General features: G+C 35.6%; 1 protein-coding gene across 1 annotated transcript in view; it reads right to left on the bottom strand.

Annotated features, from left to right (window-relative positions):
- The window catches only part of Cntn6 (contactin 6), a 337,384-nt gene that overhangs the window by 91,356 nt on the left and 221,810 nt on the right, over positions 1 to 24,218 (bottom strand). The window contains 2 exon segments of the mRNA XM_052719550.1: positions 17,462 to 17,564; positions 19,520 to 19,723. Coding sequence (XP_052575510.1) covers positions 17,462 to 17,564; positions 19,520 to 19,723 — 307 coding nt within the window.

Below are 24,218 nucleotides of genomic sequence, written 5' to 3'. Positions count from 1 at the left end.
AAAAGGTAACTTATCAAAGTTAAATCAAAATTAGATGAATAATTTAAATAGATCTACAATCCCTAGCGAAATAGAAGCAGTCATTCAGTCTTCCAACCAAAAATTCTAGGGCCCTGTGGTTTAGAATTCTACAAATTTTCAAAGAAGAGTTAATGCCAATATTGCTCAAATTATTCCACAAAATAGAAATGGAAGGACCATCGCCCAAGACATTTTATGAGGCCATAGTACCTGATACCCAAACCACAAAAAGATTCAACAAAGAAAAAGAATTACAGATCAATTCCCATTATAAACATATCAGCAAAACTACTCAATAAAATACTTGCTAATCAAATGCAAGAACATATAAAAAAGATTATCCACCATGATTAAGTATGATTCATCCCAGAGATGCAGAGATGGTTCCATATATGAAAATCAATAAACATATTTCACTATATAAACAAACTGAATATATAAACAACCTGAAAGAACATCTCATTAGATGCAGAAAAGACCTTTAACAAAATCCAACACCCTTTTATGACAAATGTCCTGGAGAGACTAGGGGTACAGGGGACATACCTATACATAAAGACAATTTACAGCAAGCTTATAGCCAATATCAAATTCAATAGAGAGAAACTCAAAGCACTTCCATCAAAACCAGGAGGAAGACAAGGTTCTCCATTCTCTCATTATCTATCCAATATAGTACTTCAAGTCTTAGCTAGAGCAATAAGACAACTGAAGGAGATCAAGGGGACACAAATTGGAAAGGAAGAAGTCAAGCATCTTTATTTTCAGATGACATAATAGTATACATAAGTGAACTTAAAAATCCTCCAGGGAACTCTTACAGCTGATAAATACTTTTAGCAAAGTAGTTAGACTCAAAATTAACTCACAAAATATGTAGCCCTCCCAAATACAAATGACAAATGAACCAAAAAAGAAATCAGGGAAACAATCCCTTTCACAATAGCCTAAGTAATATAAAATATCTTGGGGTAATTCTAACCAAGCAAGTGAAATATGTGTATGATAAAAAAGCAAAGTCTTTGAAGAAAAAACTTGAAGCTATCAGAAGATGGAAAGAACTCCTATGCTTATGGATATCTAGAATTATCATAGTAACACTGGGCATCCTATGAAATGCAATCTGCAGATTCAATGCAGTTCCCACCAATGTTCAAAAAAATTGTTTACAGACTTAGAAAGTACAATTCTCAAGGAAAACCAAACAACCCAGCATAGTTAAAACAATCCTGAACAATAAAAGACTGCTGAAGGTTTCGTCATTTCTGATTACTGAATCAAAGACCCAGACATAAATCCACATACCTGTAGATACCATATTTTTTTAAAGAAGCCTGAAATATACACTGGGGGGGGATGGCATTTTCAATGAATAGTGCTGGTGAAACCCAAAGTCCACATGTAGAAGAATGTAAATAGAGCCATGCTTATCACACTGCACGAAAGTCAAGTCCAAGTGGATTGGACTCATTATAAAAACAGGTATACTGAAGCTGATAGAAGAGAATGTGGGGGATAGCCTTGAAAACATTGGGATAATTTTCTGAACAATAAGTGAAATGCAAATCAAAACTACTTTCAGATTCCATTTTATACCTGCAAGAATGGCTAAGATCAAAATCACAAGCGAAAGCTCATGCTAGGGAGGATGTGGAGCAAGAGGACCACCCCTCCATAGCTGGTGGGAGTGTGAACTACTACAGCTACTATGAAAACCAATATGGCAGCTCATCAGAAAGTTGAGAATGGATCTAGTTCAAGATGCAGGTATACCACTCTTAGGCATATACCCCAAGGACTCTTCATCCTACCACAAGGGCACTGGCTCAACCCTGTTCATTGTGGCTTTATTTGTGATAGTCAGAAATTGGTAACAACCTAGATATCTCTTAACAGAAGAATAGAAGAAGAAAATGCAGTACATTTCACAATGGAGAATTACTTGGCTGTTAAAAAAAAATGACATCATGAAACACGCAGGCAAATGGAACTAGAAAAAAATCATCCTCTGTGAGGTAACCCTGACCCAGAAAGATAAATATGGCATGTATTCTTTTGTAAGTATATATTAGCCATGAAGGAAATGTAACCAAGCTACAATCTGTAGACAAAGAGAGATTAGGTCAAGAGGAGAGGTAGACCGGATTCCACTTCAGGAGAAGAAACCCATACCCAATATTGCTTTTTAACCAAGAGCCTGAAACTAGATAACTCAGAAATCTTGGGTAAAACCAATCAGAGAGGCTTCCTCTGGAAGCCAATGGGAACAGATGTAGAGATCCACAGCCAGATAGTATGCCATTATGCAGTAAATAAGTCTAAATGGGAGGTATATCCATCAAATCCCTCCCCTCAGAGCTCAGGGAATCCTTTGGAAGAGGATGCAGAACACTCTTTCTCTCATATAATATATTTGGACCACAGTTTCCCCTTTCTCCTCTTCTCCCAGTCCCTACCCCCAAAACCCGCTCCCCTAGATCCACTTCTCCTCTGCTTCCCTTCAGAAAAGAGTCAGCCTCCCAGGGATATCAACCAAACATGGCCTAACAAGATCCAATAAGACTAGGCATATACCCTCATGTCAAGGCTGGACGAGGCAACCTAGTAGGAAGAAAAGGGTACAAAAGTAGGCAAACGACTCAGAGATACCTCCCAATCCAACTTTCAGCAGTCCCATAAGGACACCAAGTTAGGCAACCATAACATATGTGCAGAGTATCTAGATCAGACCCATACAGGCTCCCTGATTGTTGCTTTGGTCTCAGTGAGCACCTATGAGCCCTGGTTAGTTAATTCTGTGGGTAGTGTTCTTGTGGTTTTCTTGACCACTCTGGCTTCTACAATTATTCATTTCCCTAATAGTCAGAAGGGATGGAGGACACCAGAAAAAAAAAAAAAAAAGGTCCTCTGAATCAACTAAGTGAGGCTCATATGAGCTCACAGAGACTGAAACAGCAAGCATAGGACTACATGGGTCTGCACCAGGTCCTCTGTGTGTATATCATAGCTTTCAGATCAGTATTTTTATGGGACTCCTAACTGGACTGTGGGAAAGAGTGGGTTTGTGATGCTTGTGCCTGCTCTTGAGACTCTTCCTGTTGGGTTGTCACATCTAACTATGAAATGATAGCTTTTGCTTGATCCTATCATGTTTTATTTTTCATGTTTGGTTATCTCCTCTTAGGAGTCTGTTCTTTTCTAATGAGATACAGAAAGGGAATGGATTGGGAGAAGAGGGAAGGTAGGGAGGAATTGAGGGGAATAGAGGAAGAGGAAATTGAAATCAGGATATATTATATGAGAAAATAATATTTTCAATAAAAGAACAATTACAAGTTTTAGGATAAACTATTGGGAAATTATGAGTGTGACAAAAACTTACATGCATGAGATACAAAGAATTCTAAAAACAATAAGAAAATAAATAACATGATTTAAAAATGTGTAGTTCCAAAATTAGCATGATCTCCATAAGAGGACTGCAGAGAACATTGAGCTGTTTCAACATCAGACATCAGGAAATTTAGAAAACTGGTAACAATGGCCACAGCAATAATGACACACTTACTGGCAAAAGAGACCTGTTCGTAACCATAGAGATGAATAAAGTTATGTACAAATACCCTAGGAAAGAATATAGAAACTATCAAAGCAAATGTCTTTTAAAAGAAGATGGCAATTCAGTATATTAAAATGTTTAGTATCTTTTCTCCTTAGGTAGCTGCAAATCCTAATAGCAAGAAAAATGTTCACAGACTTGTTTGGTCAGATAAAATATTTTAAAAGGCTCAAAGCGGTAGGAATAATGAAACCTATCTTTCATTTATTACTGACAAGTTTCCAAAAAAGGAACAGTACTGGTAGCATGGAACTTTACCAATAGGCAAATGAGAAACAGCGGAGCAAACCAGATAGAAATGGAACAGAGCCGGAGACAGCAGCAAGAACATATATTGAAGACTGTGATACAGATAGTTGTACACCAAAAAGAGTAGATAATTCATTAGAAATATACAAATACACATTTCCCTACTCTGTCATCTGAAAGTAACTAGCATTCCAATATTGGATTCTATCATTCCCAATTTAAGCGATCATAAGTTTTTGAGAAAATGAATAGGACTAAGACTAGGAAAAAAACACAGAAGTTGAGCCTGAAACATCTTCTGATACCACAAAATCAGGAAGTGCTAAAGACACTCAACAATCCATACTGTTCTGGAATATTAGTTGAAGATGTGATACATTCATTGATACTGTGAATATTTGTTTAATGATGTAAAGATGTGTTGCATTCTTTGATGTTGCATTTGTTTAACTCTGTGAAGCTGTCTTACTTTACCTGCTTAAAACACCTGATTGGTCTAATAAACAGCTGAACAGTGAAACACTAGGCAGGAGAGAGAAATAGGTGGGGAATAAATAGGAGGAAAAAAATCAAGGCTCGAGAGAAGAGCAAAGAGTGAGGAACAAGAAAAGGAGAAGGAGAAGAGGATGCCAGGGTCCAGTCACTGGGCCAAACAGCCAGCCACGGAATAAGAAGAAAAGAGAGGTATATAGATTAGAGAAAGGTAAAAGCCCAGAGGCAAAAGGTAGATGAGATAATTTAAGTTAAGAAAACCTGGCTAGAAACAAGCCAAGCTAAGACTGGGCGTCCATAAGTAAGAATAAATCTCAGTGTATTTGTTTAGGAGCTGGGTGGTGACCTCCAAAGAACAAAAGAGCAAAGAGTAAAAAAAAAAAAAAAAAAAATAGACCATATATTCATGAAATGAAGTGATAAGCAAGGGTACAAGATGGGGCTGGAAAGATAACCCAGCAGCCGAGGGTACTTCCTGCTGGTCCAGAGGATCTGAGCTGGGTTCCCACACCCATGCTACTCCTGGTAACTCATACACCAGTGTATCTCATACCCTCTTCTGACCTTTGCAGGCACCTGCAGAAGTTACAGAGCTTAGCATGGGCGCATGCATACATTAAAAACAAGAATACAATATTTGAAAAAAGAAAGGGAAAAAGAGTCAGCTAAATGAGTTCTCAATACTGAAGACTGAAAAAAAAGTTGAGCAAAGCAGCACTTAAAAGCCAAAGGATAAAATTACAACCCAAAGTAGAAAACGATTGTTTATGAACTGGTACTTTAATAAATAAATTATTGAAAATTAGTAAATGGAGAAGTATCAAATCTCTCAGGATGAATTCTAAGTAAATTATATAGATTTAATATGCTACAAGAGGTGAAACAAGACATCATATTTATGAACCATGGACTGCACAAATTAACCTTTTTGAAAAGAATCAGTATAAAAGCAAACCAAAAAAAATGTAATTTTACTGTGGAGAAATCTAACAAAAATGACTTCAGTTTGTAATGAAGGCCAGCTTCAGCACTCATAAATCATGGGGATAAAAGCATGTCTATAACATTATATAATGGAAATGTAACTTTACGCCTGTGCTCTTCCTCCTCAAAAGCTGTAAACACAGTCCAATTAGCAGGCTCTTTTAAAGTATAGACAGATAACAATAAAACTCACCATACTCCTTAACCAGTCAAGACCATCCAAAACAATAAGATTCTGAGCTACCGCTACAGACAAGAGGAATGTATAGAGACAAGAAACTGTGAAATGTGCTAAGGATTTTTTAAGAACATGAAGTAAAGACCAGGAGAAGTTGATAGACATACGCGTTTTAGTTAACAAAAATTCATCAATATCAGTTGCTTATTTGTAACAAATGCACCTCAATAATTCAAGTAATTAATAGGAAGTGTGTGGATTTATATGGGATCATGCTGTAGTAAATGCTCAATTTTTGTGTTCTAATATTACTTTTTAAAAATTTGTTATCTAATGGGGATGGAGAGATGACTTAGTGGTTAAGAATGCGTGTGGCTCTGGTCCATGTTCCAGTTTCAGTTCCCAGCATCCACATCATGGCTCATAACCATGTGTAACTCCAGTTCCAGATGATATGACATCCTCTTTTGGCCTTTTCAGGCACTAGGTACATACGTGGTATACAGAGACGTCTCCCTGAGTGATCCACTGACTAATAAAGGAATTGATGATAGAATGAGATATTCACTATTACATGATTGCTGAGCTAATCAGTATCAGTGTTCAATTTGTCAAATGAGGGAATGAGGGAATAGCAGTGGCTGTTTTGGAAGATTAAACACGCATATTTCAAGTGATGAACTCATAATTCACCCATAGTTCTGGGAACTTGAATTAAGACAGGAGCACAATACATCCCATTTCCCTTTCCTAATGCATATTCAAGTTTGCTTTCTCAGCTGAGCAGCTTTGTGGTTCCTAGGACTAAAATAAATAATATATTGTTTCTACTATGTGCTAGGAAATTTGGAATATAAATTTAATAGTGCCTCTGATCTTATAACATTTCTAAATTATCTGTCAAGGAATCTCTTTTCTTCTTCACTTTACATAAAAGAAAATTAAACAACTTCATCCACCCCATAGGTGGAGAAGTTATGAGTAAAAGACTATGACTAAGTTCTAAGTCCACGCTGTTCAGAGCACCATGATACCTTCAAGTATAAGAAAACGCTCTAATAAATCTCCCATTTCCTGGACTATGATTGTAACTCAGTATCAGAGCACTTATCTAAAACACTCAAGGCTCTAGGTTTGATCTCAGCACTAGAAAAATAATTTCTTATACACTAATGATAATCCAAGTAGTTTGTTTGTTTGCTTTTTTTTTTTTTTTTTTTTTGTGTGTGTGTGTGTGTGTGTGTGTGTGTGTGTGGTGTGGTGTGTGTGTTTTCAGGGAGTTGATGGTTGATGTTGTCAATCCTCAGGTTTGTGTTCCTGGTCAACAGAAGTGAATGTTCCATAGAGTTTATAATATTTTTATGTGAACACAGTGTCATCTTGTAATGCAAAGCAAAGAACAAGAACGTAAGATGAGGATTCAAGTGTAGATTCTGATTTAATGTGACAAACCATGCCTATGAATGTATTCTGTTCTCTGCTCATTGAACTCAATGAGAGCAAAGGGCAAAAAGTCAGTACTGGGAATCAGAAAAATAGCTGATCAAATAAGAAAGAAAAACAATTGTGAATAACAGTGTGAAAAACAACGGTGAAAGCTGATAGACTCTTAACTTCATTTAATGCTTTAGTCAAACAGGGTGTAGTGGTCCATGCCCCTAACCTCAATGCTATTGAGGTAGAGACAGAGGTATCTCAAGTTCAAGGCTAGCTTGGGCAATATGTGGCCATATCTCATTAGATAAATAGGTAGATAAACAGGCAATTTTAGAGGTAGAAGACAAATGATTGGTAAATAGGTGGTAGGTAGATAATGCATGAATGGATGGAGGTATGTGTAGAGATATAAAAGATAGCTAAATAAATACATAAATAACAGAAATACTCTCATCTGACTGATGTGTACCTAAGTATCCTAATACAAAATAATGTAGAATAATGTCCATACATATAGGAAAATAGCCAAGAATAAGGAAACAACTCTTCTCACATCTGGAAAATTCTGCAAAAACAAACATCATTATGCTAAAACCTCAGATTTATTGTTTGACATTAATAGCTGAACTTGAGTATCATTTGCCATAAATTAGAGAAATGAAATAAGATAGGCACATATGCACAAATTCAGTGCTCTGTGTGAAGGTTCGTAAACCCATAGAAACATTCAGTACCACTAATAATTTTATATACATTACTCTGTAAAGAAAAAGTAACTAAACTAACTGAAAAAAACCACACAGAAAATATTTTTATTTTTGTTCTGTTTACTAAAGCAGAAGAACAGAGTTCCAGGGTGCATCAATTTACTATCTCCACTAAGAGCTAATGTTTCTTTCAAGAGATGCATAGATCCATCAATCATAGTACATTTCAGGGCACCTATTCATTGATGTTTCTCAGGATATTTCACAATACAGTTAATTTACAACTTAGGCAATTAAAAGTCTGTCATGTTAAGCAAATGAGAGGAAGCTGATAGCTGAAAGCTGAGATCACATTCCCTCTCAAACCCCAACATAGAGAGTGAATTAGAAGTCCCCAAGCCACAGCAATTTCCATTTAGACAGACATTGTCCTAATTATTAGTTATGTAATTTTGAGGCTTAAGATAGTGAGATTTGTAACTGAATGCTTCAGCTATCCTTCTGTAGACATATGTGTCTACACATCATATCCACTTGACTGCAACAGTATTCTAGGTTGGATACAATTATTTAAATTGTGTTTTCAGAGCTCTTGCTAATCATCTCTAGAGAGTAATTTTTGAAAACAGATCAGTGGGGTCTAATCTTGTCATTGCCTTGGAGTGATTATCTTAAAAATACTCAATTCTTCTTATTAAATGTGTAATTTAATTTTTTTAAAAATGTGTGTTTTGCAATCTCATTTTAATATGTAAAGTAAGATACTTATTGTTGGAGTAGTAGTAATCAACAGACATATATGATAAATATTTTCATATTTCCATTCCTCAAAATAAGGCTGACAAATTGCTTTAACAGGCTGGGAATATAGTTCAGTAGGTAGGGTGATCAAATCACTCAAAAAGCCCAGAGTTTGATATTCAGGACCATGGTGGCCTACATCTGTAGTTCCAGCACTTGAGAGGCAGAGGCAGAAGGAGTAAGTGTTTGAGACTGGTTTGGGATACATGAGATCCTATTCCCCAAAACCGACTTGCTGATTAGTAAAAGATATGTAGAAAATGGACATTGATACAGAACACAGGACTACACATGTAAAAGGTAATCTGACATTAGTATCACAGAGTTATGACAATGAGCTTTGCATTTAGTGTGTCCACTGCAAGTCCAAATCTGATATTTTTGTTTGTGATACAAGTTATCATTTTTCTCTTATAATGATCAAATATTCCTTTTTACTGGACTCAGTAGAATATTAGCTATAGTAAAACATGGAAAGATTTTGTTTTGTCATTTCTACTTGAGATACAATTTTAAAAAATTATTTTTGTGTGTATGTTTGTGCCTCTATGAGTTTATGTTCACCCTGTGCATGCAGGTGCCCATGAAGACCAGTGTCAGATCTCCTGGATATGGTGTTACAAGCATTTTTTAGCCATCTGATATGTGTCCAAGAAACAAAATCCATTCCTCTATAAGAGCAGCAATTGCTGAACCATCTCTTCATCCATGATTGCCCCTAGTTCTCTGAAGATTTCAGAGATTTTTTTTTCTGATATAATATCATTAAAGTGACTTTCTCTGCATTAGTTTATATATAAGCTCCTTTTTATACCCCATGGATTCTCTGGCACAGTATCATCATGTCCCCAAATTCTTACAAACTGTGATAAACTGTAGGGGTGGTTGTCTGTACTTTGAAGCACTGCCCCAAGTAGGCAGCAGGTAACTGCTAGGTTCCACGTTCCCCCCCCCCGGGGGGGAGGGGCAGTTGGGCGGGGAGTGTCATGGCCAAGACAGGGACCTTTTAAGACCTGGGATGAGACATGTTTGTGCTCTCTTGGCTACCTCGTGGTCTTGGATGCCGGTGCGGCAGATCAAGGCAGAGTTCTCCAGAGAACCTTATTGGACCCCGCTCCACCCCTTCTGGATCCCAGCGACCAACTCCTTCATGTCAGTTGTGAGTTAACCCAGAACAAATCCCTGTGATTATCAGATAGACTCCGTGGAATTTCCCCATTAATATACTTCCTGTTTTTCTTTGTTACTGTCCGATGTGATAATTACTTGACTGTTCCGTGAGTCCCTAAGTCTTCATCTGCTTCATCTAGTCTATTGAAGCTTTCCACAATGATTTTATTTCTTTTATTGGATTTTAGCTTTTTTCTTAAATTCAATGTCCTTGCTGAGTTACTTACTCATGAGACCGAATTATTGTCCAAGTCTTGACTTCACCATTTTGCTTCATGCCCTGGTTTGTCCGGATCTCCATGGGAATCCGCATTTCTCATTTCAAAACTACACTTTTGAGGACTTTGTCTGAGATTTCAACAATTTTCTTACCTTTGGAATAGGACACTAAGTAGTTCTGAGTTTTAAAGGGTTCAGATGCCTTTCTGTTTCATATTTTAGCTTTGTAGTTTAGGTTGTGTTGACATTACTTTAAACTTTATGGCGATCTTATTATTAGGCAGTCTTGTGTTTCCCCACTCACAGGAGAAAGGAGCAACAACAATAACAAAATTCTGCCAACTATTTAAATGTGAACAATAGAAACATCAACTATGCCTTTCATAAGTGTAGAAAATGAAGTGACTAGGATGCTTACAGTTTAAATAAGGAGCTGAGAAATTGTGAAAGCTGAAGGTAACAGGAAATAAGTGGGAAAAGCAAAGAGGTAGGGAGAGAGAAGGACAGAAGAGAAAACATGTTTTGGTTTTGGTTTTATTTTGACTAGTGATTTTATCGATTTCACTCCAAACTTTTACCATTCTTCCAGTCATTACTTACATTAGAGATAATGTATATATAAGTCACCTAGCATAGTATTGAGTGTATGACAATCTTTATTTTTATTTCTGTTTTTGAATTATATATAATTAAAAAATTTCTCTCAATTTTATACTTCTAAACCCTCCCACGTACCCCTTCTTATTCTCTTTCAAATTCATGGCCTCCTTTTTTATTAATTGTTACATGCATATATAGATGTTTATATTCCTAAATATCACCTGATCAGTCTGTATAATATTACTTGGATACTTGGATATATATTTTTTGAGGGCTGACATTTTTTGATGGAGAACCAGTTAGTACGCTTTTCACTGGGGAAGACTATTTCTTCTAAGAATTAATAGACAATATGTGATGTGTTTGTGTGAGTATCTTTGTATGTACAGGGGCACACAGGTTCCAGAATAATTACAGACTTTTGTGAGCTGCCTAACGTGGGTGTTGAGAACTGCACTCTGGTCTCTGGTCCTCTGGAAGAGCAACAAGTTCTCTTAACCAATGAGTCACCTGTCTAGCACCAGAAGCAAGATTTATTTAAAGAGATGGGAAAATATGAGAATAAGGCACACTAAATAATAACAAACTAGATGCAGAGAAAATGAAGACAATTTTTTAAATGGCCATTATTTCTTCCTTCTGAGGACAAAGGAATGGAAGCATTCAATCTTCATGAGTGTCCTCTTCTATTTAATTGGTGTGGAGTACTTCTCTGAAGGCAAAACATGTTAGTGAGCGGAAGGGGTTGTTTAGAGGTTGAGCTAGGTGTTGACTTCCCAAACATGTGGTGGGCTGAACCGTCATCGGCATTTTTCCACATGCAAGTATGCCAAAACAAGGAATACATGAATAGCTTTCAAACTTTTCTTAACAGCTTGAGCCCAAGAACCCCAAGACATGGCCCCCTAGTAGAAGAGGAATTCCTACTGTGCAAGTATGGTATGGAACATTCCCAAGCAGTCATGGCTTTTCACCCAGTGTCTTTGATTCAGGGATTACAAGTCTTATGGAAAAATTAATTCTTCGTTGGTGAGATAGAGGATCAGATCTGAGTGATCCGGTGTTTCTTGGCCACACAGTTCTCTACCTTAACACTCTAACTCAGATTCACCCACAGCTGGTTTCTTTCCCCTTATCAGAGTTTGATTGAAGCTTCACACATATATTTACCTTTAGCTACTGTCTGAAGCTGATTTAAACTTCCCACTCAAGCAGATCTTTTGTCTATGAATCTAATTCCAAGTGAAATTTGATTTCTTGGATCCACACTACTTCTCAGGGTAGCTGCTTGTTTAGCCAGTGTAGAAGAAGAAGAATTTGGAGTTTGGAAAGACAAAATTCTTCATCTTCTGCCTTCACTGGCCAATAAGATTTGATTATAAAACATCCTGAGATGATTCATCTTCAGTGTAGGGATAATAGTTTTAGAGACACCAGTGTCTGCTTCCTGTATTAGATGAAGACCTCCTATTTAAGCTATTTTTGCAGAATCCCAGTTTATGAACCTATGGCATTCCATAAGCTTTTGTTTTCTGCTTTACCTGCCCTACTTGCGGAGGGCTGGGAATTCTCCCCCTGCACTATCATTTCCTATAGTGCTCCATAATAGAGTTTATTGTTTTCATAGTTATAAAATCTAAGTATGCCTTTTTTCTTCCTACTGTTTACTGTTGTACTCCTATGACTTTGCATTTTATCCACCTGAAGTAATATGTCTAACTTTGTTTTCAGATTCATGGAGACATAGGACTATGCTATAATCTGTAATTGCCCTCTTCCTCTCTGTTTAGTTACTCATAGAAATCATAATATGAAGACACAAAAACAAAAGCAGATGCAATGAAGTGAAGTGTTTACAATAAGCTGGATCTTTATATAAATATATTACATTCTTACATCCAATAATGTGGTATCTATGACGTTTATTACTCAGCCTAAAATAATTACTTCTCCAGTTAGTAGAACAGTTAATAATTGTGATTAGGCAAAAAATAAAATAAAACCTAGTAAATATGAACAGTCATATAAATGGCCAGATGCTAGATTTAGTAAACACAACTGAATTTCACACAAGCAGTGGGGTTATAGTTGAAATCACTGCAAAGCATAGTTTATTAAGGGGCTATCTAGGAGATCTACAGACAACAGCAGTAGAATCTAGTTTAAGTGTTGGTAACAAAGATGCAGCAAATCAGCAGAAAGCCCAAATAGTTGCAAAACAAATATAAAACTCACACTTCAAAACCACTGCTACCTGAGTTCCTTTCAGGGGACACATCATATCCAAGTTTCAACAAAAAAGCATACATGTTCCACTAAAAATGTAATCCATAGAGAAAAACAACTTAGCCAACCGTAAATTCAAAAAATGATAAAGACTTTTAAATTATCAGACAGAGCTTTTTAATCTGCAGTAGTCACTTTCAAATATACTTCTTTTAACAACAGTAATTTTAAACCACTGTGATTAAAATGCAGAGAGACATAACTAAAGAAGTAGGCAACATACAGGAACTGGTGGAAAAAAAAATCTAAGGAATAATCAAAAAGAAAATTCTGCACAAAAAAACACATTAATGCGAAGGAGGAACCCCCCGGGTGGAGTCAGAATGGGTGGTAGACACGTGATGACTAAGTGAAATGAATGGCAAGAGCAGCAGTAGAAGCATTTCCCAAGGAGAAATGCAAAAGGAAGGCAACAGAAAACTTATCATAATATAAAAATGTGGGCCGTGACTAATGGTATAAAAGATATGTCATGGGATGGCCAGAAGAATGGCATAAAAAGGAAACATTTGAAATAACACTGAAATACTTTTAAATTAGTGGTAGATTCCAACTATATGGCTGACAGAACACCCAGCAAGACAAAGAAAGAGAAAGGTATTCCTAGGATATGAATGACATTTCATGTATGTGTAAGTGCACATAGGGATTTCTGCAGTCACTGCACGTGCACACACACACACACACACACACACACACACACACATCCTTCCAGAGTTACCTCTTTCCACAAAATTAAATATTTTCTAAGGTATCAAGCTGTTGATTCTCTCTTTCTCTGCCTGTTTCTCATTTCTGTGTGTCTCTCTCTCATGCACATAGCCTTGTGCATTCAATGCATAAATCCAGTAATAAATAGTTAAATTCATTCCTACCTGAACCAACTAAGTTTTCTCATTGCAATGTGCACTACTTTTAAAAGGCATGGTTTATAAAGACTTTATGAAAATTGGCAGTAAAACTATAATTATAAATTTCTAATTTAAAAGCTAAGAGAGTGGATTTTATTTTCAGATTATTAATTATACAACAGAAAATTATATAGGTTTAAATATTATAACAAAGTACCTTTTAACAAATATACTATTTTTATTTTTGTTGATTTATGCTTATAAATTTAAAAGAGAATATTATTTGATAAATGTCAAAATTTGTAAAATACCAAGAATTATTTTCACAGTTTTATGATGTTTCATAAACATTACTCATTTTCTGAAAACAATTGGCAAGCAGATATAAAACCCTTTTAGTTGGTAATTTACATTTGAATGTTTTCCAAACTATAATCAACAATTTCACCTTTCAAAAAGTTAAATGTGCACTAACACTTTGTTACAGAAAGTGTAAGCTTCTCATACAGGGCATTTTAAACTATCCTTCAGGCCAGAGGAAGTTCTGGACTTTTAGTTTCAATCCTATGGTACTTCAGTTCAGTACGAATGACAGTTGAATCAATACCATCTTAGTGTTGATTAATCAAAGCAAATACAATTTGAGGAAGTGTACTTTATAAAATCAATTCTGTCATAATGATTTCTATGAAGTACACTTAGGAAATCTTCAACATCTTCTTAGTTTTCATTTCATATTGTTGCATGTGAAATAGTTTTTTTTTCCTTTACAACTTTAAAAATAAATCTACTTTCTCAATCAGCAACATTTTCTTTCCATACAAACCTATTGCTAATTTTTATAATAAAATATTATTTTCCAATTCAAGTTTTTCTAAATTAAATATTGGTGGCTTATTTTTTATAAAATTATTTAAGTGCTTTCTCGTGATTTTAAGATTTTATATATTTTATCTTGTTTAAGTTTTCAGTTTTAAACATATTGTTTCTTTAATCAGAATACAAATAATATTGAGATATTATTTATTTCTAATTTGTTCTAAAGGACTCATATTCCAAGACTTCATTTGCATTGAGTGGATTTTCAATTTACTTCTTCCACATATTGCTCATAACCTTGATTTTTTTTTGGGGGGGGGGTTAGACAGGGTTTCTCTGTGTAGCTTTGGTACCTGTCCTGGAACTCGCTCTTTGTAGACCAGGCTAGCCTCGAACTCAGAGATCCACCTGCCTCTGCCTCCCGAGTGCTGGGATTAAAGGCGTGTGCCACCACCACCTGGCTGCTCATAAACTTTTTAACATTAACCTATGACAGATCACAATCATGCAGCCAAATGGTGAAGTTAAGAAACAGGGTCAATAGTTCTTGCCCGTATCTTATTCTATTCTTCCATTTCCTAATTTCTTAAGCAACCTAGTCTGAAAAGAGACACAGATGTTTAGCATTATTCTGAGGTGATGAAATATTACCTAAAACGTTATTCGTTACCAATGATTTATTATGAGCTAGAGAGAGTGGAATAAAGGAGAGGGGAAGTGAGAGAGAGAGAGAGAGAGAGAGAGAGAGAGAGAGAGAGAGAGAGAGAGAGAGAGAGTGAAATGGGGGAAGAGAGACAGAACTCAGGACAGGGAGAGAGAAGAGATGGGAAAGAAGATGAAACGAGGGGAGCAAAGGGGAGAAGGTTAAAAGAGAAAGGGAGGGGTGGTCGTGGCAATTGTTTACATGGAGTAACATATCATTTCCAAGTATCAGCTTTTAAGTTTTCAATATATTTGAACACTACAGAAAAACATAAAATGAAATGAGCAATCCAAACATCATGGGAAACTTATTGCCTCTCTTTTCCTCTGTTTTCTCCAGGACTGACTCCCACTGCTTCCTTCTATAGTCTCATAGACAACAAGCTAGAGAGACTCATGTGTTGGTGAGAGATGATAAATCACAGACACTCTGAAACTAATATTTTAGTTGGAACACTTCCACTCACTGAAATACTGGTTATCCAAATTGGAATGGATTTCGCACCATGGCTTTAGAAAAATTGAGTGAACATTTACTGGCTAAAAGTGATGGTGCTGAACTAAATATTTTATAAGTATTATCCAGTCTTACTTCCCCTGCCAACATTCTAGGCAAGGAATCAACAATTCCTGTTGAATGAGAATATGGAGATTCATAGAAAATATAAATATATTTACTAATGATCACATAACTCTTAAGAAAATTGGGAATTGAAATTGTCCTCAATTATTTCAAAGGCAGCCACCTTACTATTTATTTAAATGTTGCTAACTTTGAAAACATATTTCTTAATAATCTACTCTAAGGTTCACTTTCACATATATAATGAAAGCTATCATTCTGTAAGATTTTAAGAAACATTGATGATTTCATATCATAAATGTTTTCTTATTGGGGCTGAGAAATGAAACTATTTCTATCAGACTGCTCAGGACTAGCCTCAAGCGATTTCATAGTTTTGTTCTTATGTTACAATTTCTTTTAATTAAGAGATATTTACCTATCACAAATATGATAGAATAGTGTTCTTTTCTGAGACTCTATCACACTAGTCTTCTTTTAAGATAATCTTCATGATATTATTGACAATTTTTGCATGATTGGTTTCACTATGATTCTGAGAAAGTTCAGAATGGTAGAATTCATCATGTCTCAAGAGTCATACAAACAAAATTATTTATGTATTATTTTATTAAGAATTATTAATTGATCAATAGGTGTTTATTGGATGATAATCTGAGAGTAGTGCTGCATGGAAATGAACTATGATTGTTTCATTTTATAAGAAATGAATCATATAAGAAATCTAACTCACAGCTGTATGCAATGCCATTTACTGAAAAGAAACTAAGAGTCAGCAGCCAATATATGTACTGGTAAGTATAGTTAGTTCATAAAAAGACTGGCACTTTTAAGGATGATTTTCTGTGTCTGGAAAATCGATCTATATTTTACTATTGTGATGGTCACATTAGAAACAGCCTTTAGGTTAAAAATAATCCCTTACTGCTCACATTCAGAAATTACTCTCATCTTACTTAGGATACGTTCTAAAGATTGGAAAATGGTTATAAGCTGGGGGTTTCTGAATCAAACTTTATCCTAGACAGTAGCCAATAATCTGAATTTAACTGAATGAATAACAAGGTAACTCATGTGTACACTACTGTTTGAAAACAGCAGAAATGATCCACCAGTTCCTTTCCCTGGTATTTACTGCTAAATGTGTATAAGCATCGAAATAAGATTTGAATATCGTGAAAAGCAAAGGAATCTTCTTGACATTCTATGCCAAAGGTGTAGCTATTTTGCTGGCTTAAAAGGCATGCAAACCTGTTGCTAATGCACATTTATCTGAATAAAGCAAACTACCTAGGGTTGACTGGGCTCAAATCTAATTATCCATTGTGAACAATGGATGGTAATTAGTCTTATTTTGGAAAAGAGAAGTGTAGGTTTTCATTTTTAAGAGTTCCTAAATAATTAAGCATGGAAACACTCCAGGCAATCAATTTCTAGGTTTCAGAGAAGAGTGAAGGGTATGTCAAATGCTCAATGGCTTGTCCACCATTTTACACAAGTGCACATTCTCTCTGACGGTGAGTGTATTATGTGGGGCATGATGTATTCAAGCTATATCCACAGGCCCAGTCACTTTCAGTGTATTAGACATTTTGTTGTTGTTTGAATTCCAATCAGAAAGTCCCACCATGCCAGGCACTTGAAATCTGTTTAGCATTTTTTCCTTAGAGCAATGTTTGAATAAGAAAAAAGTTTTTTTTTTTAAATTAAACAACCATAAAAAAAAAAAAAAAACAACCTTACTTTCCAAGGGCAAAGCATTCCAGTTTTACAGATGAATCCTTTGCAGCTTGTATTGTTTCAGGAAAACGCACTTCAATCTTTGGCTCATATTCCCCCATGACACCTGTTAAATACCAAAACAGCTAGCAGCATTTCTGGAGAATAGAAGTTTCCTATGAAGTAAATGCTTCATTAACCAAAATGTGACTCTTGGATTTTCATCAAAGTTAGAGTTTCCAATCATGAGATGGAGACATGCTTTTGAGTTTTATACAAGGCTCTTTCACTAGGGACATCCAGTTCCAGCCTCCTTTTGAGAAACTCATGGACTAGACATATTGCGGAGAAGGGAGGATGATTCAGCTAACACTATCAGAACTCTGATGTATCACCACAATCAAAAATACCTCTATTTCTGCAGCAAAACTTATACAGTAACTACATAAGAGAAACTGAATATCTATATTAATATCAGTACAGCAGATTTTGCTGCTATGTTCATAGCACACTTGTAAAAGTTTTATTTCCACAATTTTAGCATTTTAATAAGGAAGAATTAAATTAAGTTTAGAATAAAGCAGTATTCAAGATGTCATAAACACACTATCTGCCAAAAGAGTTGCAACAAACAAAAATAGTTATAAGCTATTTTCATCTGAATTAATCAATGCTATATTGGAATTATTTTAAAACTTTAATCATTTTATAAATCGATATGACAAACATTATAGTAACTCATTCCTACCACAAATAAATGGACTTTGGATGGTCAGTGAGACTCTAGGAAGTACAGAAATTACAACATAAATATATAAGTAGCTAATTTTCAAAATTTCATTATTAAAATATCCCATTCAGATGCTAATTCTGAAACTAAACTGGCTGCTTTCATTTTGCTTTCCTGTTTTCTTAACAAATGTCAACTTTTAGAGGAGTTAATAGACATATATTATGCACGATGTTTATAATCTACTTTTACTATTAAATGATGAAGGGAGTGGAGGAGGTGGGAGAAGAAAAGAATTAAGGAGAAAGTAAAAACTAAGAGTAAACAAAAATAAAACAGAAAAAATTTATAATCTCTATGAAAATTGTTAGCTCACGTGCTTTCCCACTCATGAACAGAGTATTCACAGAAAGTGAGAAAATGAATGTATAAATCTAATGTTTGCTGATATCTGAATAAAACCCCTGCAGAAATATTTGAATAGATAGTGGCTCTGAAATCTCTGCCATGAGAATGCTGGGAAGCTGGCTTCATAGTTCTGTCAGCTTGATTATCATTATATCCTTGCTTTTCTTAAACTCTTCGGGGGGGAACAACATTCTATGAGGTACTGCCTTTCAAGTTCAAAGTCTGATAATAAAATTAACTAACAGATTTTTTTCTTTACATACCCTACTGTGAACATTTAATTAGAGAATCAACTAGAGGATTTCTCCACTTAGTTGACTTCCTAGCTCTCTAAATCTTGCACCAGCTCTGGCTTGACTAAGGTATGAAACTCTTCAGAGACCAATCTGAGTCCCGTTCCTTGGAGACACAATTTAGCCTGAATCTTCCACTCTATCATTCTTTGGCATGCTTTTCTTTCTTTGGGCACAATATTTTTACTTTTCCATTTTGCCAGCCAGGTAAATAAAGAGTGAACAACAACAGTAGTAAAATAATGACAAGGATAGAAAAGAAAGTGGACAATAAGAGAGGTTGCAAAGTGTGTTCATCAATTCAAGCATGAAAATTTGGCAGCATCCACATGCACACATACACACACGCCAAGTCCCTCTAGACAAACATAATTTTTATGCACCAGTCCTTAAGCAATGAGAAGACAAGCTCTTCTGGCATCAGAAATGAAATGGCACAGTATACCCAGAAATATGTAAATTGTACCATGTGGGTATAAAACTAGAGAACTCTTTTTGATTTTAGTAATATTTCATCTCCATTGTGCTTATGAATTTAATCTAATCTCCAATGATTTGGCTTCAATTATAAGAGGAAAGCCAAAGGCCCTGAAGACCTCCCCACAATGTCAGAGTCCCAATGTGGAGTCTGAAGATGACTCATGGTCTTACCATCAGTGCGCTGTACTAAAGGAGTAGGTGGTCCTTGGACACTTCTATGGGCCTCTTTGTTTGTGACAAAACAAGTATAATTGCCCACATCGGAGGGTTCTACTTTGGCAATATACAAGTTCCCTGTGTCTTGAGACACAAACCGTCTCTTGTCCTCTTGAACATACAAGGGGTTATCATTGAAGGTCCAGGCATATGATAAATCTGAAAAACAGGAAAAAATGTATTATCTTTACTGAAGTCATTCTTATCTACAAATTCTGTGTTCTGTTTAATCATTATAATAAAAGTCTGCCTATATTGGTCTAATTTATAGCTATTTGGGCAGAGTAAACAGAATGTTCCCTCTATGGACACATGCCTCAGTTTGGGAGATACAAATTTTCCCTCTTCTTCACTGTTTTCTTTGATTAAGTATACAATGATAGGATATTTAGAGAACAAATAGGTGATTTTCTTAAGGAAAATTTGCAGAATATAGAGAGCATTGCTGGTTAAAAGGGTCATAGTAATTCATCAATACTGCTCATTTCAAAGCAGTGTTTCGCAAGACGTTTTTAAAAGGATTAAGCACATTTAAGATTTGTAGTTAAAATTTTTAATTAAACTTTTAAGTTTCAGTACTCTAGATCTTGAGTTCATCCTGTGAATGGGATATAATTTCTGGGCAAATTTCTATAATAGTTTTAAGACTTTGTAGTAAAACAAAACAAGGGCCTTACAAAGGTCCAGCAGTTACAGCTAATAGCCAGGAGTGCAGAGCATCCCAACATGAAACAGCATACTTTAGACAGAGATATTATAGGAAACCTAGATGAGATGGTTAGTGTAAATGTCAACGTGCCACATCTTAGAATCACCTGGGAGGAGAGTCTCGACTGAAGACTTATCTAGATAAGGTTAGCTTGCTGGCATCCATGTGGGAGATTAATTGCTATCTCACACAGCCCACTGTGGGCAACATCATTCCATGCACTGGATGTCTAAGACCGGGTGAAGGTCACTGAGCATCAGCAAGCCAGCAAGATCCATAGAGTCTCTCTGTGCTTTCGTCTATGTATGGACGTGGCGTGAGAGCTGTCATGGGTTTTTATCTTGACTTCTCCTCACTGAGGAACTGTAACTTATCATCGCTTTTCTTCCCTATGATGGCTACTCTTTGTTGTCAACTTGACTACATCTAAAAATAACTAAAAGCCAAAAATGGAGTGGCATGCCCAGGAGGGATTTGTGCTTAATTTGAAGTAGGAGGATCCACTTCTAATCTGGTTCTTGGAGGAGAAAAGATACACCTTTAATCTAAATATTTTGATCTGGGAAAACCCATCTCTAATCTGGACTACACCATATAATGGAAGCCTATATAAGGGTATGGAAGAAGGAAGCTTTGGTTCTTTTCCTGCATGCTCTCACCTCCCTAGCAAGTCCATTCCTTCACTGATAATGGAGGCTACTGTATTGTATATCAGACCAATGTATCCTGATACCAGCTGAGACATTCAGCCTCAAGGACCAAACAACTACTGAATTGTTGGACCTTCTGTAAATAGGCAATCATTGCTGGAGTAGCTAGACCATAGTCTGTACAGCATGTAAGTAATTCTAATAAATACCCATTCTATATGTAGAAAGAGATTCATTCTATAAGTTCTGGTACTGTAGAGAACCCTGACTAATACACTGTCCTATATTGTTTTATATTTTTCAGAGTATATTATAACAGCAACAAAATGATGTTAGAACACAAGATAAGTGTGTTCCAACCAAGTGTGTCCAGAGGAGGCATTTCAGAACTGCAAATTGACGCTATGCAGGATAACTGTCTGAGCAATGGACAAGTAGATAAACATAGCAAACAAGAAACAAAAGCAAGAAGTTCAAGGTAAAAGACAGAAGGCATTGCATGTCTTAATCATCAATCATTTAACATCTCTTTGACCTGTTTATTCGTAAAGGTGAGTTACATAAATAAATATTTAATTAATGAAATAAAAAAACTTAGATTTTAAGTGTTTGATTTAATGAAATATAAATATTATATACATAGAGAGAACACAATCTTAAATATAAATGTTTGTCATCTTTTAGAAATGATTTCCTGCTCCTGTCAGGTTAATCTTGGATTATGGGAACCACTATCTTGTTTAAATTATTAGATTAACTTTGGCATTGTTTATACTTAATGAAGATGAACTCTAGATGTATATTTGAGCTTATGCTTGTTTTATTTTATATTTTAAACATTCACTTATATTACCATACTATCCACCCATTCTGTTTATTGCTAAGTTATAATACATTTTATAAATATATCACCTTGCTGATGATGAGTTTATGAAGTGTTTCCAGTCTGATGTCATCATAGATTATAGTTAAATGAGAATTATTGTGACTGTCTATGGTCATTTTCATTTTCATAGATAAGTTATTAAACATGAACTTTAAGGCAAATACATATATATATATATATATATATATATATATATATATATATATATATACATACTTGAAAATGTATCCCAGTTCCAGGCAGCTTGACATCTCTATTCTCAACAGAAGAGAGCTCTGGTTATTTCACAGTACACATACATACACACACACACACACACACACACACACACACACACACATACACACACACACACACACAATATGTTATCATGTTTTTATTATGACTATAAGTCTTAGTCTACACAAATATTAGATTAAAGTTTCATGAAACTAAGAAATTAAGAGTACTGTGAGAAATGTGTAGAGAACTATATTCAAGAAAATGGAAAAATACATTTGATTATGATGAGATTTCCCAATAATGGAAATAGGTCTGTAATACTGGAGTGATGGGGGGAGTCCACATTTTGGTAAAAAAAAAAAAAAAAAAAATCTTCATGTGAATAAATATTCACACACAAGAAAGTCAGAGTATCCCAAGAGGAGTTCATGCACCCAGTAGCCTCTTGTCCAGAGAGAGGTCTTGCATCATATGAATGGTCTACATTTGTGTTGAACCCTGATGTAGAATCAAGACACCATATATTGCCCCACTCTTCCTCAGCTGGAAGATCTTCTAAATATTCTTTAATAACTACACTGTCCTTGAACTCTCAAATATGGGGGAGGGAGTACAGACAAACAGTGACTGTAAATTAAATAATATCTTCATGGTGCAAACGCCACCTGAAATGGGAATGAAGAAATGTTGCAATTCTGTTATTTCCTCTACTAAGATCACTGTGATGGTGGTTAGCCTTAGTTCTCAAATGGCACAATGTAGAGTCAACTGAAAGATGGTTTCAATTAGGAATTGTCTACACTATTTTGGCCTGTGGGCATGTCTTAGGGGAGCTGGGAAATCCTCTTAAGTTAGTTGATGGAGACGGTCAAGCCCACTGAAGATGGGACCATTCCCTAGGCAGAATGTGCTGAACTGTATAACAGCCAACAGCCAAGAAATCGAGTCAGTAAGTGAGTAAACAAGTGAGTATGAAGCATATATTCTCTCTCTCTCTCTCTCTCTCTCTCTCTCTCTCTCTCTCTCTCTCTCTCTCTCTCTCTCTCTCTGTTTCCTGACTACTAAACTGGCCTCAAGGTCCTGCTGCCATGCTTCTCTCAAAATGATACATGGTATACCTTCTAGAAATGTGAATCAAAATAAACCTTTTTTCTCCTAACATGCTTTTTCTTAGGTTATTCTATCACAGCAACATAAATATAAAAAATTCTCTCTCTCTCTCTCTCTCTCTCTCTCTCTCTCTCTCTCTCTCTCTCTCACACACACACACACACACACACACACACACACACACACACACACACACACACCAGGAATAGCATACTTAAGGAATCATGAAGGAAAGAAGACAAACTGAGATAACAGAGGAAGAAATGAAAGACAAGGAAATGAAAAATAAAGCGTCTGCCAAGAGAAAGACCATAAATAGCAAGGAAGAACAAAAGAAATCTTTTTAACAGCAATCCACAAATTAAACATCTTAAGTATTAATGAAACAAAGTCATCTGTGCAAACAAACGTCAAGCGTTTTTCTCAGCAACGAGGATATGAGGTGAAGCCATGATTAAAAGCAAGAGCAACAAAAATGCCGCTTCTGCATGAAGTGGACCTTAGACAAGTAATCTTACAATCAACAGAAAAAAAAAAAAAACACAAGCTACATCGTTCTGTGAAAAACATGAAACATCAGTATGTTTAGTCTAATCTGCTGAACATTATGTATTTGAGTGTAAGCACTCATGTTTACATATGTCTACCCACATTTCTAACTTTATGTAGTAGTTTTCCCAGTGAGGGGTAGAAAATACAGAACATTTTTGCTAGCTATATAATGTTTCTACCATACTGGATTTAAATGAGCATGTCCTGTGTTGACATGGAACTGAGAATCAAAACAAGGAGAAAATAGAGCTGAACATCCGAAGGAGCATCAATTGATTCAAAAAAAAAAAAAAAGACCAATAACATAAAAGAATAACAACACTCTTACTCCGAACTGCTCAGAATAGAGTATTACATCTTCATCAAGAATTAGTTCTCAACCTAATATGCAGTAAAAAGCATTGCGAAAATTTGTAAAAGCACAGATTAGTAATTCAGCTTCTATTGCTTGATTTCATTCTATTCCACTGATATATCATGCAATCTGCATTTTTAACCAGTTCCAGGGCACTTTGTAACTGAACT

The sequence above is a fragment of the Peromyscus californicus genome, unplaced genomic scaffold (genome assembly GCF_007827085.1).
Source record: "Peromyscus californicus insignis strain IS unplaced genomic scaffold, ASM782708v3 Scaffold_6__1_contigs__length_162567912, whole genome shotgun sequence".
NCBI lineage: Eukaryota > Metazoa > Chordata > Mammalia > Rodentia > Cricetidae > Peromyscus > Peromyscus californicus.
This window is presented reverse-complemented; position numbering and strand designations above follow the sequence as displayed.